Here is a 21,126-nt window from a genome sequence, read left to right as displayed (position 1 = left end):
CACGATGTCTGTGTGGTTGGACCATTTCAGGTTGTCCGTGATGTGTACGCCGGGGAACTTAAAACGTTCCACCTTCTCCACTACTGTCCCGTCGATGTGGATAGGGGGGTGCTCCCTCTACTGTTTCCTGAAGTCCACGATATTTCCGGCTGTATGTAATAACACAAAAAAAACGTTCCAAGCTAATAATGTTAGAAACAACACACACACACAAAAATAATACTGCAAAGTTGCTTAGGAGCTAGAAGCAGAGTTGCCATGTATGTCGACGCCATCTTCTTCTTTAGTGCTATGTTGCAAACAGGATGCATGTTTTGGAGTATTTTTATTCTCTACGGGCTTCCTTCTAGTATTGTGAATATATTTAAGCTTGCCATAACAAAGGGGTTGAACACTTATTGACTCAAGCCATTTCAACTAATTCATTTTTCTTCATTTGTAGAAATTTCTTAAAACATATTTGTACTTTGACGTTATGGGGTATTGTGTGTAGTAAGACAGTGATACAAAATCTAAAAAAAAACATTTAAAATGCAGGCTGTAACACAACGGAATGTGGAACAAGTCAAGGGGTGTGAATACTTTTTGATGGCACAAATAAAGCCTATGTGAAAAAATTAAACCAAGCGAGAAAATGCATATAGGGATGAATGCATCAATGAGTCAATTGCTCTAAAATTGGACAGGGTTTTAAGAGAGGAAGAGGGGAGGAAAGGGATTTGGCTTGTCCCTGCTCTCCAGCACAAACATATCATTGAAAGGTCATGCAGAATCTCTGAAAGGCGTGTGCAGTTGTCCACAATGGAAAATATGCTCCTGGCAGTCGCTGTACTGGCCTTTTTCTCTCCGATTGTATTTATCTAGTCTAGCATATTCTATTCTCTTTTCCTTTCTCCAACCTTGCATATTTTTTTATTCAGATGTGCTGTTTGATATGTTGTGTGTTTTACTGTGTGTATTAATAAGTTCTGTTTGTATTCAAGTCTACTTAATGCATTGGCATATCTGCCCTTGTGCTCTCTTGCAGATGCATAGTTCTCAGAATGCCTCTCAGCCCATCTTATCTCTAGAAATGTATGCGACCTTCACTAGCAAACTGTACTATATAGGCCCTCCTTATATGCCTCTGTCATATGGTAAAAGCACAGTAGGCCAAAGGTGGTTCCTGAAATGAAGCGAGCTGAAAGCATACATGCATAAGCCCTCCTGCCCCGACAACTCTCTGTATGTTTATGTTGGTTGTTTCATGCAGATCCTTTGTTGTCGTGGCATTTTCTACAGATGTGGGTTCTTATGTTGATCACCTTGTTGAAGGAAAGCATGTCAAACTGGTTTTTGAGGTTTAAAAAGGCTTCTGAAGTTTGTAATTTCCACTTTGAAATGTGAGACTTGATTTATCAACCCCTAGAACAATGTAAATTAACTAAAATACACATAATTATTCACATATCCTTTTGCTGCAGGATTATTTTCCTGCTTTAGCAAACTGGCTGAAATTAAGATTCTACATCTGTAACGTTCTAAGAACATTCTATGGTCCTGTGTGGCTCAGTTGGTAAGAGCATGGCGATAGCAACGCCAGGGTCGTGAGTTGGAGGTCAAATGTACTACAATGTATGCACTCACTGTTGTCAGTCACGTTGGGATAAAAGCTTTTGCTATATGCATATATTATAAGAACAACTAATGTTGTGACTCACCCACGACTTCACCTCTCTCTCAGCTTCGAGACACTAAGTCGTCCGACCAAAACACAACTCTGCTTCACTTCCTGGCCGAAAAGTGTGAAGAGAAGTACCCGGAGATCCTGAGGTTCCCTGAAGAGCTGGAACACGTGGAGAGTGCTAGCAAAGGTAAGCCAGTCCAGTCCGTCCTCTTTAAATAATGGACACTGTTGAACCATAATACTACGCAGACAACCTTAGACAGTAGCTTCTATTATTTTGTGAGCGATAGATGTACAGTACTATATACTGCAAAGTCAGAGAGTAATAAACACGTGTTGTCATGCTAGCATATCGCAATAGCAAAATGCTCTAATTGGACCTGGCAAGACAGTAAGCTATACTTTCAACAAACAAGATATATTCCACCCGGCAATTTCTGCCTCTTGAAATTGTACCATCTCACAGGAAAGCACATCATATTTCAGACAAAATGCAATTTACTCCACAGCTGCAATCATTCTAGGTGTTAGCAGTCACCTTTACCAATTTACTGCCATGTTTCATTTCCTGATCTTCTTGTTTTGACCCCTCTGCATTGTGTTTTGTCGGTAGCCAATATAAATCCCTCAACAAGGCCCACATAGTATAGTTATGTGTCTTCCTTGGATCCATTTCAATTAAGAAAGATGTTGATTACAATGATGATGTTCTTTGTTTGTTTTCATCAAAGTATTTTCTTCACCTTCTTCCCCCACCGGTATCCTCACTCTTTAAACAATATAAACCCAGTTAAATCAAATTGTAAATGGCCAATGGGATTGTCTTTTTCGCTGCATTATCACAATGACACAACGTTACGACTTGTTTTCAGACTGCTTGTTTCAGGAAGCTAGTTTCATTGCGTGACCTTAGGATATATACTTTGCTGCTGCCTTTTCCTCACCAGCAGCTCTCAGATCCCACACTACATGGTTTACAAGGGGGTGTTCAAATCCTTTATTGCTTTTCTCACATGGCTTAAACCAAGAGGCTCCGAGGCATTTTACAACTTGATTTAGACCCTCCCATGTTTTATAGAGTGACCCAAGAGATTAGGCCCAACAAGGTTAAGATACTTTAATTAGGCCTGTTGAATCAGATGGAATAACAATGCCTAATGGCCAGAGAGCCGCTCTTAATCCGTGTGTTATGTGTAAATCTGGAACAGTCTTCCGCTCAGGAAGAGCGCCCCCCTGTAGATTCAATATGGATGAGATCTGGATATCAGCAGTTTCAGTGGTCGATGGGAGGACTTCAATGGAGCACAATTGACTCGTATACATTTTGAGATGACCACCAAGAAAGGTTAACACACCGGATGGGAGGCATGGCGTGGTGACAGGACAGAAGGAGTGGCTTTAAAGCACCACACGTTATTGTCTTTATCTGCCATTGTGGATTGGCTTTGAGAATAAGAGAACATGGCTGTCATTTGTTGTGTTGAAGTGGCGCCTTTACAGCTCAAGTGGTGTAATTACCTCGAGAGTAAACATGCTACGTTGTTCACACATTTGAATTATGTTGTTTACCTGACATGTATTTTTTATTTATTGTACCTTTATTTAACTAGGCATGTCAGTGAAGAATACATTCTTATTTTCAATGACGGCCGGGGAACAGTGGGTTAACTGTCTTGTTCAGGGGCAGAACGACAGATTTGTACCCTGTCAGCTCGGGGATTCGATCTTGCAACCTTCCGATTACTAGTCCTGACGCTCTAACCTGTGTGTTCCCTCCTGTCACTTAAGTGTTTGCTGCCTCATTGTGTCTGGGAATAGACGTGTTTCTCTGACCATGCTGTCATTGCACCTGTCAATAAACAAATGATGTGCTAATTCCATTCTCAAGTATTCAATGGGGGAATCCCCAGATGCCTATTTACTGTGTTAGTTACCTAATTGGTTATTTAATCTAATTCCCATTAATTATGTGCTCGACTGAGGCAGTGAGGCAGCCATTGTTAAAGTGGACCAGACACAGTCTTTATTATGGATATAGATGGATGAGTGTACGGCTCAAACTGTGAACGTGTATCAACTCACTCAAGTCATTTCAGGGACAATCAATTCTTGTACATGCTTGTTAGTTCAATTGGGTGAGACTAATAAGCTGACTCAATTCATTATGGCAAACACCATTGGAAAACACAGACATGACACTAAGGAGAAGGCTGTAGAGGATATAAAGCTGTTTACTTCACAGTGCTTTCATTGGTGCCTGTATTTTATGTATATATTAATTAACACAGAACTTATATACAATACAATAACTTTATTGTCCATGGACATTTTCATTTTCTCTTGAGGCTAGAAAATAATTGGGGTAAAACCCGGAAAACTAGCCCTTTAAGAGCATATGATTCCTTAGGGAGAGAGACAGAAGTAATGAGATTGGGAAAGATATGTTGTTTTCATCTCATGCCTATTTGTCAGCAGACAGCATTGGTTTGAATCCTGAAGTGATGCTTTTTTTCTCCGTTTGGGATCCTTGGGACGTCCAACTCTGACAAAGTTGAAATTTAAAATGGTTAAGGTAAGAGTTAGGATTAGGGTAGGGACATCCCAAGGATCCCTGATAGCACTAGCCTTGACAGAAGTGCCCTTTCACAGGTGCAAAAGGAATTTGATGATTGAGTTTCCCACTCCAACAAGAAACAGAACTCTGTGATCTATGTTTTAAATGACACAAGGGGGAGCGTCAGCGCTCATGTTGTTTTCTGTGATTTTAAGGGTAGTTTGAGCTGCCGGAGAGGAGAGAAACAAAGAAGCTAAAATCTCAGCTGCCTAGCCTCACTAAAACTAATTTAATCAGAGAACACTTTGAGGCTGGAACACAAAGGGAGCTTGGCGATGGCTGGGCCACGTGTTGGCTTGATACCAGTCTGGAGGAGCTTTTACACTTGTGTAGAACGAGGCCCAGCTGAATAATTTACTGACTATCTTCCAGATCCTTTACAAGGCTTTTTGGACTCCTGTCAGGTAAATTGGTATTAGAACATGGTAAAACGTTGTTCAGTTTGCCCTAACCCGAGCTACAGTATATCTAGTCATATCTCATTCTTCTCTCTTTTTTGCATCTCTCTTTCTCACTCTCTTTAATCACTACAGTGCATTAGATTAACTTTGTTTCCATGTCTCCACTAAAATAACTTTTTAGTTTCTCCTCTTTGTTTTATTCCTACTTTTCTACTTGGCCCGTGGCTGGAGGCATGCTGGAATGGAATTACAGTTGAAGTCGGAAGTTTACATACACCTTCGCCAAATACATTTAAACTCAGTTTTTCACAATTCCTGACATTTAATCTTAGTAAAAATGCTTCTAAAACTATGACATCGTGTTCTGGAATTTTCTAAGTTTTTTAAAAAGGCACAGTCAACTTAGTGTATGTAAACTTCTGACTGACTGGAATTGTGATACAGTGAATTATAAATGAAATAATATATATGTAAACAACTCCCTCTCTCTTTTGCCCCGTCTCCTCCATCAAAGCATCAGTTCAGCACGGCGGAGTAATGCATCGAGTAATTTAGGGAGCAGAACAGCGTGCCTCCGTGTTTAGTACCACCACCCTCTGTTGTGATCTGTAGCTGAGGTGAGGCCACGTGACCTTGCAAACCTGTGTACAGCTAGAGGCCCTGAGCCGGCGAATTTCTGCTTGTTGCGTCAAGTCCCGTGGGGGAAAACGGGGGTTAGCTGGTCGGAAGGGGGAAGGGTGTGGGGGTTGAGGAGGAGGGAGAGAGGGTTCAAACGATATAATAATCACAAGCCCATCTACAAAGGGCTGGAGCATGCACACTTAATTTACCTGATTGAAAAGAGCAATCAGTTCCGGCTGATTTCCCTGAGAAAGGTTTTTCTTCAGTTCCTTTCCCTTGATTGCCCACTCCAAAGTGCCTCTCTCTCTCCAAGTCCCTAACCTCTACTGCTCCTCAGAGATAGAGAAATAAAGGAAGAAAGTGAAAGAGTGAGATAGAGAGAAGAAAGAATGCGAGTCAGGCAGAGACAGGAGACCGGTAGGCCCGCCTTTGTCTGCTCTATTGCAGGCAGTCTCCCTTAATCACATTATTCTGTGTTTTGCCCACTGCTTCCCCACCCATGTTAATGGACTTATATTGTTTCCATGTAATGTTAATGTTCTGCCTCTGTCATGACAAGTCCAAATAAAGAAATAAAAAGATAATTGCTAATCAATGGTAACTGGATCATTGTACAATCCACTCTGGGTCGAGTGGCGTAATTTGGCATTTGCTGGCAATCATTAATGTGATTCAGTAAATGCCCTTTTTTGGTTGGATTGTATTACTTCCATTTGCAGTCTATTATCCGTATTCTGATTCATCCCTCCAAAAACATTAGGGGAATCAATGTTATGTTCATCTATAATTGATGTATTAACAACATTTGATAACAATTGACAAAACTTCCTGTCTCGAATAAATCCACTGGCCTTCAGAACTTCAGAACAGGCCTCACTGAAATCTCAATAGCCATTCCTGTAGAGTTATGTATAAGCCATCTTGTTTTCTGAGTCATAGCATTTTCATAGAGTTGTGTAGATGCAGAACTTAATTAAACTGCAACCCTCCATGCTTGTGAATTATAAATGCTACATGCTAACGAGGTGATAGATCTGCATTTGGACTACTAGCAGGTCGACCACTCTCCCCTTCCTTGACACACATGATTGCATCTCTTATTATCTTGGAAGCTGTCTTGCCCATAGAGAGCAAGCTGTAGAGGGAGGATGGAGGCTAGACTCATCCCCGTACAGGTAGAGATCATGGCTAACTGGAGCCCGGCTCAGCACACACAGCTGTCCCCACGGGAGACTCCTTTCTCTATGGACACACCCATTATCAAAGGCTCACCTGCCTCAAGGTCACAGGTCACATTTAAATCCTCCGGTTCACCCAGAGAGACACACAGGGGCCAGGGAATGTGCTGAGTCTCAACAAGGGCCTGGGACAAGTAGACCGATGACAATAAGGACTGACATTGTGGGGTTGTTGTGCTGATTATACATGAATTGAACATTCTTATGCAAGAGTATGTTTTGTTTAGACTACGTGCTCGTTTCAGCCCAGAAGTTAAAAAAAACACCCCACAAAAAAACAGACCACTAACCAGAAGGTTGCTCGTTTGAAATAGAGGCTAGACAATATGGGAGATGAACTAGCAACCAAAAGGCTGTTGATCAAGGCACTTAACCCCGACGTAGCTCCAGGGGTGCTGAACTGTGGCTCACCCTGTGCTCGTTCATATGTGCCTAACGTATGGCGTGTGTTTGTGTTGTCTTGGGGAACAGAGCAAAAGGAAGCACCATCTCAGCTGGACCAATAACGTATTATTATATTCTAATCATTGAGGTTGAGTTGGCATGCCAGGTAGTTTTGAGATGACAAAATGGCACTGTAGTGCACATTCCTTGTATTCCAGGCGCGCCCTCAAATATTGGTTAGATGGAGTGGGTTGTGAATGACTTCATAGAAGCTGAATTCCTACCCAATAAAACAAATGCTAGTCTTTTGAGCTTCTCCAACATATTTATCCCATTCTTACAATGTGCCCTCCACGTCAGTATACATATCAGTAGGCAAAGGATGTGGTCTTGAATTGTTTTCATGTCGGTCCTCATCGGGGGCACAAGATTCAAATCAATCAAGTTGAGTGCACATTCCAAACACAGGAAATGAATCAGCGTTATTGTTATACATACTCTCTGCAAGGCCACTGGCTCTATTTGTTGTGGTTAGATATTGTTTTGTAACTTCCTAGGACAGTAAATATTGAGGCCAGATGCCCTTGTAACATCTGGCAGCAATATGAATCAGGTGCTGTTTTGCATTGATTATCCCCTCTAATGTAAGACATTGGAGGGGTTAGGTCATAAACTTTATGTTGTGGAGCTTTATGTCCATGAGGCTTAGTACATGGTCCTTTGACCTTCTCTCAACGGTGAGTAGTAAGACCCAGTATTAGACACAGTTTCTGTGTTTGAACATTGAATGATAAAAAAAACTAAATTCTGACATGATTTAATGAGTAGCCATTTCCTCATGTGTTGTGTTCTTCATTGTCTGAGTGCTCCTTACCTCACACTGTCACAATAGACGTTGATTAGCATGTATTCAGCTAGCGTTTTTGTTGCACTGTGATCAGTGCCGGCGCCGAAGGCTTTAATGTTGACCTTGTCTGCTGGACAATTTATCGACGAAGCTCTCCTCAACTCATTTCTTGGAGTCTGGGACTGCCAGTGGTGACTTAAAGCACTTTCTGACACAACTTCAGAACTATGTACCGACCAAATGTTCAGTCAATTACTTTGCTGGAATACAGGGGAGCACTTCTCACAAGTGATTTTGGATCTCGGAGGCCATGCCTTAATGGAATCCAGAGCATTGCTTCTTTCTCGCTACCCTTTATCTACATTCTTAATGTTTAGTTTTAAGGACCATCTCTCTTTTCATGGGGATTTATCCTGCTATCTTGGCTTTATTCAATAACTTAGTGTTCTCAGATCCATGTGCTGCCTGTGGCTTTTAGACTGTGGAGGGAAATCTTAAGTGAGGGCTGCCTTGCATGTGCTATGATCTCTCTGCTCATATAAGCACCTGCTAGATCCGCTGGCTAAATCCTAGAGCTTATGCAGGTGAAATGTGGACGCAAATACTTTGAATGAGGAAAAATACTACTCAAATCCCACCTCAGAGTGGTGATCGACCTCTACAAAATCTCTTCAGGCCTGATTAATGGGTCTTACAAATAAATATTTGTTACTCTTAATATTTATTATATTTATTTTGCCCATTTATTTTGTCCATATTCATGCACTTTCATGGTATTTGTTCAACATTCTAAAGGTCCCATTGTGACATTATCAACTCCCAGACTTCCAACATTCAATTCATCACAAATCAGCTACTTTGACCAATCAAATCAAATTGTATTTGTCACATGCGCCTAATACAACAGGTGCAGACCTTACAGCGAAATGCTTACTTTACAAGCCCTTAACCAGCAATGCAGTTTTAAGAAAAATAAGTGTTAAGTAAAACGTTTTAATAAAAATAACAAATAGTTAAATAGCAGCATTAAAATAACAGTTGTGAGACTATATACAGTGGGTACCAGTACAGAGTCAATATGTGGGGGCACAGGTTAGTCGAGGTAATATGTACATGTGGGTAGAGTTAAAGTGACTATGCATGGATATTAACCAGAGAGTAGCAGCATCATAAGGGGGGGGGGGGGGGGGGGGGCAACAACAACAATGCAACAATACATTTTTAGGGCCTTCCTCTGACACTGCCCGGTTTAGAGGTCCTGAATTGCAGGAGGCTTGGTCCCAGTGATGTACAGGGTTGTACTCACTACACTCCGTAAAGCCTTGCGGTCAGAGGCCGAGCAGTTGCCATACCAGGCGGTGATGCACCCTGTCAGGATTATGTCGATGGTTTTGTCCAGGTGGGAAAGGGCAGTGTGGAAGGCAATAGAGATTGCATTAAATGTGGATCTGTTGGGGCGGTATACAAATTGGAGTGGGTCTAGGGTTTCTAGAATAATGGTGCTGATGTGAGCCATGACTAGCCTTTCAAAGCACTTCATGGCTACAGACATGAGTGCTACGTGTCTGTAGTCATTTAGGCATGTTATCTTAGTGTTCTTTGGCACAGGGACTATGTTGGTCTGCTTGAAACAGGTTGAAAATGTCAGGGAAGACACTTGCCAGTTGGTCAGCGCATGCTCAGAGTACACGTCCTGGTAAACCGTCTGGCCCCACGGCTTTGTGAAAATTGACCTGTTTAAATGTCTTACTCACATCGGCTACGGAGAGCGTGCTCACACAGTCGTCTGGAACAGCTGATGCTCTCATGAGTGCTTCAGTGTTGCTTGCCTCGAAGCGGCATGAAGTAATTTAGCTCATCTGGTTAGGTCGTGTCACTGGGCAGCTCGCGTCTGTACTACCCTTTGTAGTCTGTAATAGTTTGCAAGCCCTGCCATGTCCGACAAGCGTCAGAGCAGGTGTAGTACTATTCAATCTTAGTCCTGTATTGATGCTTTGCCTGTTTGATGGTTCGTCTGAGGGCATATCGGGATTTATTATATGCGCACGGGTTATACTCCCGCTCCTTGAAAGCGGCAGTTCTACCCTTTAGCTCAGAGCAAATGTTACATGTAATTCATGGCCTCTGGTTGGAGTATGTATGTACGGTACCTGTGGGGGCGACGTCATTTATGCACTTATTGATGAAGCCAGTGACTGATGTGGTGTACGGGTGACTTTTTCCACATGGCTCACATCAGCACCATTAGCACCATCATTCTAGAAACCCTAGACCCAATGCCATCGGAAAATCCCAGAACATATTCCAGTGTGTGCTAGCAAAGTAGTCCTGTAGCTTAGCATCTGCGCCATCTGACCACTTCTTTATTGACCGAGTCATTGGTGCGTCCTGCTTTTGTTTTTGCTTGTAAGCAGGAATCAAAAGGATATAATTATGGTCAGATTTGCCAAATAGAGGGTGAGGGAGACATTGTAAACGTCTCTGTGTGCGTAGTAAAGGTTGTCTTGAGATTTTTTTTTCTCCCTCTGGGTGCACATTTAACATGCTGGTAGAAATGAGGTAAAACAGATTTAAGTTTCCCTGCATTAAAGTCCCCGGCCACTAGGAGCTCCGCTTCTGGATGAGCGTTTTCCTATTTTCTTATGGCCGTAATACAGCTCATTGAGTGCGGACTTAGTGCCAGCATCTGTGTGTGGTGGTAAATTGACAGCTACAAGGAATATAGATGGAAACTTCCTTGGTAAATAGTGGGGTCTTAAACTTATCATGAGATACTCTGCCTCAGGCGAGCAAAACTTTGAGACTTCCTTAATATTAGATTTTGTGCACCAGCTGTTGTTTACAAATATGCACAGACCACCACCCCTTGTCTTACCGGAGGCAACTGTTCTATCCTGCCGATACAGCTTAAAACCCGCCAGCTGTATGTTATTCAGCAAAAACTCAGTGAAACATAAGATATTACAACTTTTAATGTCCCATTGGTAGGATATTCATGATCGTAGCTTGTCTATTTTGTTATCCACTCCGCCAGAGCCCTCAACTCCTCCCTGGAGGATGTCTCGTCATTGTTGGTAATCAGGCCTACTATGGTTTTGTCGTATGCAAACTTGATGATTGAGTTGGAGGCGTGTGTGGCCACGCAGTCATGGGTGAACAGGGAGTACAGCAGGGGGCTGAGTACGCACCCTTGTGGAGCCCCTGTGTTGAGGATCAGTGACGAAGAGGTGTTGTTTCCTACCTTCACCACCTGGGGTGGCCCGTAAGGAAGTCCAGGACCCAGTTGCACAGGGTGGAGTTCAGACCCAGGGCCCCATGCTTGATGATGAGCTTGGAGGGTACTATGGTGTTGAAGGCTGAGCTATGGTCAATGAACATCATTCTTACATTATTATTCTTGTCCAGGTGAGATAGGGGAGTGTGCAGTGCAATGGTGAGTGCATTGTCTGTGGATCTATTGGGGCGATAAGCAAATTGATGTGGGTCTAGGGTGTCAGGTAAGGTAGAGGTGAATTGATCCTTAACTAGCCTCTCAAAGTACTTCATGATGAAAGAAGTGAGTGATACGTGGCGATAGTCATTTAGTTCAGTTACCTTTGCTTTCTTGGGCACAGGAACAGTGGTGGACATCTTGAAGCAAGTGGGGACATCAGACTGGAATAGGGAGATGGCCGTAAACACTCCAGCCAGCTGGTATGTGCATTCTCTGAGGACGTGGCTAGGGATGCCGTCTGGGCCAGCAGCCTTGTGAGGGATAACACTCTTAAATGCCTTACTCACATCGATCACGTAGAAGGAGAGCCGACAGTCCTTGGGAGCGGGCCGCGTAGGTCGCACTGTGTTATCCTCAAAGCAGGCGAAGGAGGTGTTTAGCTTGTCTGGGTGCAAGACATCGATGTCGGTGATGTTTCTGTGTGTGTGTGCGTTGCTTGCATATGTTTACACTATGCCTACCTGGCAGAATTATATTGTGATAATTTGAATCAATCTAATGTGTTTTTTTTGGTTGCAAACTCTGCAATCACATGAATGCAACAGAAACATCAATAACCAAACAACTGTCTCTTGCATGGTGTGCACTTGCATTAAAGGGTAAATCTAAACGTATTATTGTTGTGGACTTAAAACATCCAATTTAGTTGTTTTTCTATTTAAAAGGTGTGCTTTTTTTTTGAGAGCAACAACCCTCAAAAACTTGAAAAATAGGAAACCTGGAAAAACAAAACGGAGAAAATTGGAAATTGGGAAAAAATACAATGGATTGTATAGGGCCCTATATATGCTATGCTCAATTAACTTGTGTGTCCCCCCTAGGGGCAGAGTTGGTCTGGAAAGGGGTTCCCCCTTTCTGGCCAGTAGGTCCATTTTCCCACTGATCCCACTTCCAGCCCAGAGAGGGCTTTATGAACATGAAATAGTTTATTTATTTAAAACTTTTAACAATGCATTACATTACACATTGCATATACTGTGGTATTTTATACTGTGGTATTCTAGTGAGAGAGTGTTTAAAAATGTAGTAGTCCGAGTGTAGATATTTATGATTAAATGTGTGATCTAACTGCCCCACAATCAGGTAAGAAATTTGATATAGTAGTCTATCAATGTAGTCAGACCAACTAGTTTACTCAATTTAACTTTGACAAAATGGAACTGATTTGCCATAAATGGTCAAGTAAAACTTTATTAACTTCTTCCACTACCCAACAAAAATATTTTAGAGAGCTAGAGTAAGCCCCACAATTTTACTTCATGTAAATTTACCATCTAGTTTACTAGGAGATTTAACTAGTGCAAAATTTGCTTCTCTTTTTTCCAGAGAGGATCATTTCAAATACATCCCCTGAGGAGAAAAACAAGTGCAAATCTAGCCTTCGATGTATGAAACACAAAAATGGTTCCTTCAACCAATTTTTACGCGTTACTTGGGAATCTCACTTTGACAATCAGAACATCACACAAGGACATGTTTGACAACATTTCTCCAGAGACCCAAGATATTCCTTCTGACAGGAAAGGACACACTTTATTCCCTGTCTCTGACAGAAGGTGTGGGCCCAAAATGTGCCATATCCGGCTCCATGCCCCCGTTTTACTCTGCCCAACGTTGCGCCTGCCAGCCCGTGCTGAGTGGACCACCGTGGGAATAGACGTTTCTGTTCGCCACACACAGCTACTTAGTGCACGGAGATGATAATTAAAGATAGAAGATTTCCCCAGGGTAGAGCCAGTGTGGGAAAGGAGATCAGGAGTTCATCCCTGTGCCTGGGCCAAAGGCACACACACACCAAAAATATATACGTTGTTAGTTAAGCTTTAAATGGGGTCAGGTTGAACATTGCTACCGGCATTCTCTGTGCCGTGTCTAATGTGGGCCGTCTGAATCACATTCCAAAGGAGATTCACCTCTCACTTCTCTGCTGCGATTTGCTTTCATTACCTCTCTGACATACTGTATATACCGATGGCTCCTCCACTCATCACTTTGATTTATTATAACCGCCTCACGGAGCATTCGCCTTGAATGCGCGTCTGTCAATAAAGTATTAGTTTTTTATGAACATGGGCTATTATTGTGGACAAATGATCGAGGCAGATCAACACCATTTCTCGTGGGCATTTCCTGCTCTCCATTTCCTGCTTTTTTTCAAAGCTTATAATCGGATAGTGATTGTAGAGTTGTTGAAAATGGTAGTATTTTAAGATAGTTTTTTCCTACCCCTGAACTTGTGCTAATTGTCCTGCCCAAAGCCCTGAGAGAAGTGTCATTGGCCAATTTGACTTTCCTCCGGAGATGAATCTGTAGGCCTTTGACAATAAGGGCCAAGCTTGTGTGGAGATTCCTCTCAGAGGCCACGCTGACGATTTGTCTTGACAAACTGGGAAAAATAGGAAATATGACACAAATGTTCTCATAAATCTATTTAGTATAAGGCATAGCCTATGGAAAATAGTTTGGAGCCTGGGAGAGGGAAAATTGAGTGAGAGAGTGGGAGAAAAAAAAAGTTGAACTTTGAAGATATTAATACAGTCGTGAATATATCTATTATCCACATTCATTTCCAAGGCATTGCGGCATAATAAAGCACAGCCCATTTCCCATTTAAACTCCCAGCACTACTTGGCTCTGGGCTGTATTACGTTGACAAAATACCATTCTGCATGGGATGAAACACAAAGAGGAACATTTGTCTTTGGTTCTGAATGGAATTTCAAGGGAATTATGGCGAAGATACTCTCACACTCCAACCCAAGGACTCTGTATGTAGTCGGCTCAATAGAACAGTTGAAAAGATGGACGTAACTCAAATCTGAGTTATACAAAGGACCCTTCTGTGTGACAAATAAATGTGCGTTTGCCTGAATGTCTCAGAGAGTGTCTGTTATTAACAAGAACATTTTAATTTCTCATAAAAATTGTGGCACAACTTCATTGTTTTTGACTATTACTCGAACAAAACATTTTCTCCTTATTCCAGTTATATTCTAGATGTGTCCAATGAGCACTGTACCAAATCAGCAAGTTCTTGAAATTAGACTGACACTACAAAATAAATCTCCTTCATCGTACACTACATTACCAAAAGTATGTGGACACCTGCTTGTTGAACATCTCATTGCAAAATCATGAGCATTGATATGGAGTTGGTACCCGCTTTGCTGCTATAATAGCCTCCATTCTTTTGGGAAGGCTTTTTTGTTGGAACATTGCTGCAGGGACTTGCTTCCATTCAGCCACAAGAGCATTAGTGAGGTCGGGCACTGGCTCGCAATCAGCCTTCCAATTAATCCTGAAGGTTTTCGATGGGGTTGCGGTCAGGGCTCTGTGCAGGCCAACCAAGTTCTTCCATACTGATCTCGACAAACCATGTCTGTATGGACCTCGCTTTGTGCACTCTGAAAGAGAAAGGGGCCTTTCCGAAACTGTTGCACCAACGTTGGAAGCACAGAATTGTCTAGAATGTCATTGTATGCTGTAACGTTAAGATTTCCCTTCACTAGAACTTAAGGGCCTAGCCCGACCATTAAAAAAATCCCCAGACCATTATTCCTCCTCCACCAAACTTTACAGTTGACACTATGCATTTGGGCAGGTAGCATTCTCCTGGCATCTGCCAAACCTAGATTTGTCCGCCGGACTGCGAGATGGTGAAGCATGTTTAATCACTCTAGAGAACGTGTTTCCACTGCTCCAGATTTCCAATGGCGTCGAGCTTTACACCACTCCAGCCGACACTAGGCATTGCGCATGGCTGCTCAGCCATGGAAACCAATTTCATGAAGCTCCCGATGAACAGTTATTGTGCTGATGTTGCTTCCAGAGGCCGTTTGGAACTTGGTGGTGAGTGTTGCAACCAAGGACAGACAATTTTTAAGCGCTACGTGCACCAGCACTCGGCAATCCCGTTGTGTGAGCTTGTGTGGCCTACCACTGTGTGGCTAAGCCGTTGTTGCTCATAGACATTTCCACTTCACAATAACAGCACTTACAGTTGACCGGGGCAGCTCTAGCAGGGCATACATTTGACGAACTGACTTGTTGCAAAGGTGGCATCCCATGACAGTGCGACTTTGAATGTCACTGAGCTCTTCAGGAAGGCCATTCTACTGCCAATGTTTTGTCTATGGAGATTGCATGGCTGTGTGCTCGATTTTATACACCTGTCAGCAACGGGTGTGGATGAAATAGCGGAATTTGAAGTGGTGTCCACATACTTTTGTATATATAGTGTACCTCTGCATGTCAGCAAACATGTCTTGCAGACACATTTGAGCATTGGAAAGATTTTGACAAAACATCGATTTTTCATACCAACTGTGTTTACTTGAACACTGCTTCTCTTCCCTTTCCATCTCCATCTTTCTGTGGTGTGTTCTACTTTTGCTGTGAAATGTTTTGGCTGTCACACCTGAGGAGTACATTTTCCTTTCAGATCAATCCATGGAGATGTGCCCTACATTCTACTCTATTTTTCTTCCTAAAAAAAAAAATCATGGCCCTTATCTCTGCTTCACCTACATGCTTGCAGAATACCGTCACATTAAGAGATTCTGGGCACCACATCCCGAGGTCTCTGCAACATAGGGAGATGTTCACTGTTTAAAGTAAAGCAAATAAAGCAAATAATAGAAATATAGAAAATGGTGTACCCTTGCCTGGCACCATAAAAAAGGAGATACACGACCACTAACATCACAATGACATATTAACTAGTCACGGAGCAGGCTGAAAACTAGCAAAAGCTTTTTGGTGGAGGAAATATGTACAGAATATACAGCTGAAGTCGAAGGTTTACATACACCATAGCCAAATACATTTAAACTCAGTTTTTCACAATTCCTGACATTTCATCTGAGTAAAAAATTCCCTGTCTTTGGTCTGTTAGGATCACCATTTTATTTTAAGAATGTGAAATGTCAGAATAGTAGTAGCGAGCTTTTATTTCTTTCATCACATTCCCAGTGGGTCAGCAGTTTACATACACTCAAAAAGCATTTGCCTTTAAATTGTTTAACTTCGGTCAAACGTTTTGGGTACCCTTCCCACAATAAGTTGGGTGAATTTTGGCCCATTTTGTAACTGAGTCAGGTTTGTAGGATCCTTGCTCGCACACACTCTTTCAGTTCTGCCCACAAATCTTCTGTAAGATTGAGGTCAGGGCTTTGTGATGGCCACTCCAATACCTTGACTTTGTTTTCCTTAAGCCATTTTGCCACAGCTTTGGAAGTATGCTTGGGGTCATTGTCCATTTGGAAGACCCATTTGCGCCCAAGCTTTAACTTCCTGACTGGTGTCTTGAGATGTTGCTTCAATATATCCACATCATTTTCCACCCTCATGATGCCATCTATGTTGTGAAGTACACCAGTCCCTCCTGCAGCAAAGCACTCCCACAACATGATGCTGCCATCCCCGTGCTTCACGGTTGGGATGGTGTTCTTCGGCTTGAAAGCCTCCCCCTGCATTAAGTACTGCAGTGCATCTCCTCCTCATGGACTGGACCAGATTTTCCAGTTCTTGCTGTGAGATGTTACCCCAATCTTCCACCAAGGCACCAGCAAGTTCCCGGACATTTCTGGAGGGAATGGCCCTAGCCCTCACCCCCAGATCCAACATGTCCCAGACATGCTCTTCGCTCTTCGCTGGCCCTTGCAGAACACTGACATTCCTGTCTTACAGGAAATCACTCACAGAATGATCGGTATGGCTGGTATCATTGTCATGCAGCAGGGTCATGTCAGGATGAGCCTGCAGGAAGGGTACCAAATGAGGGAGGAATATGTCTTCCCTGTAATGTACAGCATTGAGATTGCCTGCAATGACAACAAGCTCAGTCCGATGATGCTGTGACACACCAACCCAGACCATGACAGACCAACCACCTCCAAATCGATCCCGCTCCAGAGTACAGGCCTCTGTGTAATGCTCATTCCTTCGACGATAAACACGATTCCGACCATCACCCCCGGTGAGACAAAACCACGACTCATCAGTGAAGAGCACTTTTTGCCGGTCCCGACTGGTCCAGCGACGGTGAGTTTGTGCCCATAGGCGACGTGGTTGCTGGTGATGTCTGGTGAGGACCTGCCTTACAACAGGCCTACAAGCCCTCAGTCCAGCCTCTCTCAGCCTATTGCAGACAGTCTGAGCACTGATGGACGGATTGTTTGTTCCTGGTGTAACTCAGGCAGTTGTTGTTGCCACCCTGTACCTGTCCCTCAGGGGTGATGTTCGGATGTACCGATCCTGTGCAGGTGTTGTTACACATGGTCTGCCACTGCGAGGTCGATCAGCTGTCCGTCCTGTCTCCCTGTAGTGCTGCCTTGGGCGTCTCACAGTACGGACATTGCAATTTATTGTCCTGGCCACATCTGCATCCTCATGCCTCCTTGCAGCATGTCTAAGGCACATTCACGCAGATTAGCTGGGACCCTGGGCATCTTTCTTTTTTTGTTTTTCAGAGTCAGTAGAAAGGCCTCTGTAGTGTCCTAAGTTTTCATAACTATGACCTTAATTGCCTACCGTCTGTTATCTGTTAGTGTCTTAATGACCATTTCACAGGTCATTAATTGTTTATGGTTCATTGAACAAGCATGGGAAACAGTGTTTAAACCCTTTACGATGAAGATCCGTTAAGTTATTTAGGTTTTTACGAATTATCTTTGAAAGACAGGGTCCTGAAAAAAGGGATGTTTATTTTGTTGCTGAGTTTATATTTACTGTATATATACTGGACAAAAATATAAACAGAACATGCAAAGCTCATTTTTCACGAGCTGAACTAAAAGATCCCCAAAATGTTCCATACACAAACAAAGCTTGTTTCTCTCAAATGGTGTGCACAAATGTGTTTACATCCCTGTTAGTGAGCATTTCTCCGTTGCCAAGATAATCCACCCACCTGACAGATGTGGCATGTCAAGAAGCTCATTTAACCACATGCCCATTACACAGGTGCACCTTGTGCTTGGGTGAATTAAAGGTCACTCTAAAATGTCTGGTTTTGTCACAGAACACAATGCCACAGTTGTCTCAAGTTGTAATAGAGCATGCATTTGGCATGCTGACTGCAGGAATATCCAACAGAGCTGTTGCCAGAGAATGTAATGTTCATTTATCATCCATAAGCCGCCTTCAATGTCGTATTTATAGAATTTGGCAGTACATCTAACTGGTCTCACATCCACGGACCACATATAATCACGCCAGCCCAGGAGTTCCTCATCCGGCTTCTTCACCTGTGGGATCTGAGGAGGGGGAGGGGGTTGTGGGTTCTTAGGAGTTTTTCTGTCTGCAATAAAGCCATTCTGTGGAGAAAACTCATTATGATTGGCTGTGCCTGGCTCCCCAGTGGCTGGACCTGGCTCCCAAGTGGGTGGGCCTATGCCGTCCCAGGCCCACCCATGGCTGTGGCCTAATGACTTTATTTCAATTGACTGATTTCCTTCTTTGAACTCAGTAACATTGAAATTGTTGCATGTTGCATTTATATTTTTGTTCAGTATATTCACACTACGCTGTTGTATTCTTTCTGGACCTCTTCAGATGGGTCCGAGAGAATAGATTGTTTGACATGATGTATAATTATTTTGGCTCCACGAGAATGTTCGTGAGAAGGCTAAGCTCGTGGACCCTAGCTGACATCTCATGTGGTGCAGTCGAAACTCAATAATCCACTTGGCCTTGTATTTAGCCTTCCCTTTGTAATAAAGATAGACACAAATACTTCAATAAAGATATAATACCATTCAAATAATAACAGAGCATGCAGAACTACATCTGCTTCATATTGAGCATATGTCTTTTCAACACTATGCAACAGAGTTAAATACCACTGTGTTGTAAATTAAATATGGAAAGCACAATTGTATTTACTATACTATTAGTGTATATTATCCCGATAATAAGGTTTTTAAGGGGAATACATGTTTTTCGATTTTAAGAACCAGTAAACTAGGGCTCTCGAACCCTGTTCCTGGAGACCTACTGTCCTGTAGGTTTATGCTCCAAACCTGATTCTATTAATTTACTGGTTGAAAAGCTGAATAAGGTTAGTTACAACTGGGGTTGGAGTGAAAACATACAGGAGGGTAGCTCTCCAGGAACAGGGTTGGAGACCCCTGCAGTAGCCCTCTTGATCCTGTGTCATTCAAGTAAATGGCGGAGGACCAATTACCCTGATTAGAAGCACCTATATTTCCTAAAAATTGTGTTTCTGATTGTAAGATTTGAATCTGCACACTGAAGAAGTTGAAACAAATCTAAAAATGAATAATTAAGCTTTACGCAACATATTTTGTAGTGCTGACCCATCTCTCACTTTACTTATTCAAGTAAACGGTGCCTTGTGGGTAGAGGCATTTTATTTATTTTATTTTGTTGTTGTTGCTTGATGTCAGTTTCAAAGTAGTTGCCTTAGAAATACAGCAGAGCAGAGACTTTGAATGTAGCTTCCAGTGACCTGTTAATAAGTCCTGTCGCTACACTCCATTAGAATGGTTCATGGGCAAATAGGTTCTCCGGGATGTGGTGGGTATTTTACTTTATCCCTCTTTTTTAGAGTGGGTCAACACACACACACACACACACACACACTCTGTTCAGTACCAACTGTACCTTTTACCGGAAATATATTGAATTTAAAAAATAAAAAAAAGTACTGAGAAGAAAAATAATGTACAAGTAGCAACGCCCTGATGTTGAACTGTTTAATGAGATGGAACATCTTTAAATGTGTCTTTTGAATGGCTTAACTAAAATTCTAAAAACATACAAAGGTTATGGCCATCTCTTGTGCGAATAATATTGGAGAGAAGTGCCTGTGTGTTATTGTAGCAACAAACATTGTCAAGTACCTTTTGGTCTGATTGTTCCTTTGAAATAATGAAAGGTCACACAGGACAGAATAAGTGGAGTGAGTTTTAAAATTCTAAGTCTGTCTGAATACATGTGGAATATAGAACACAATACTTTGTTTTCATTGCTGGCTGTTTAGAAGACTATCCATTGCTATGTATCCCTATTCTTCATTCAAAATAACTATCCCAGACAAACCTATCCATACAATGATATTGGGAATCAAATGCAAAGTAAAGCAGCGGTTACTACTTTTCAGTAGATTTCATGTTTGGGTATGCATTTTGACTTTGACTCCATGAAATCCAATTCAGATGATGATTGACAATCCAGCAGTGGTGCAATGTTTGTATGACTACCATTGTTGTATTGACTCCCCTACTACAGCTGCATGTCTCCTGAGAGGGCGTATGCTGTATGCTCGTGATAAATAGTGACTGATTTGGATCACACCTTTGTTAATCATGTCTCAGACTAAATTGAATTTGAGACAGCTGAACAAGTAATACATTTGCCACCCACAGTATTTACATTTACCACTCTATTTCTTGAACTGCATTGTTTTTTTTTCACCTTTATTCATCCAGGTAGGCCAGTTGAGAACAAATTCTCATTTACAACTGCGACCTGGCCAAGATGAAGCAAAGCAGTGCGACAAAAACATCGACACAGAGTTACACATAAACAAACGTACAGTCAATAACACAATAGAAAAATCTATGTAGTGGGAGCAAATGTAGAAGAGTTGTTGGTTAAGGGCTTGTAAGTAATCCTTTCACGGTGTTCAGAGCATGTGACAAATCCAATTTGATTTGCGATATAACAGCAGCAGTTTTCCAATAAGGGAGCTCTGATCGGTCCCAACCTGGACTTACCACTCCTGGGATGTCATCGCCTTCACTCTCCGATTTTAATTTCATCAGGCACTCTTATTCAGAGCAACTCACAGGAGCAATTAGGGTTAATTACCTTGCTAAAAGGCCCCGTCGACAGATTT

The 21,126-nt window shown here is 42.3% G+C and overlaps 1 protein-coding gene across 6 annotated transcripts in view; it reads left to right on the top strand.

Moving 5' to 3' along the window:
- The window catches only part of LOC109904740 (protein diaphanous homolog 2), a 624,432-nt gene that overhangs the window by 398,975 nt on the left and 204,331 nt on the right, over positions 1–21,126 (top strand). For all 6 annotated transcript variants that reach the window (XM_031790312.1, XM_031790311.1, XM_031790310.1 and 3 more), the window contains one exon: positions 1,724–1,853. In XM_031790312.1, coding sequence (XP_031646172.1) covers positions 1,724–1,853 — 130 coding nt within the window. The remainder of the gene's footprint in view (positions 1–1,723; positions 1,854–21,126) is intronic.

Source organism: Oncorhynchus kisutch, linkage group LG15, assembly GCF_002021735.2.
Source record: "Oncorhynchus kisutch isolate 150728-3 linkage group LG15, Okis_V2, whole genome shotgun sequence".
In the NCBI taxonomy this organism is placed as follows: Eukaryota; Metazoa; Chordata; class Actinopteri; order Salmoniformes; family Salmonidae; genus Oncorhynchus; species Oncorhynchus kisutch.
This window is presented reverse-complemented; position numbering and strand designations above follow the sequence as displayed.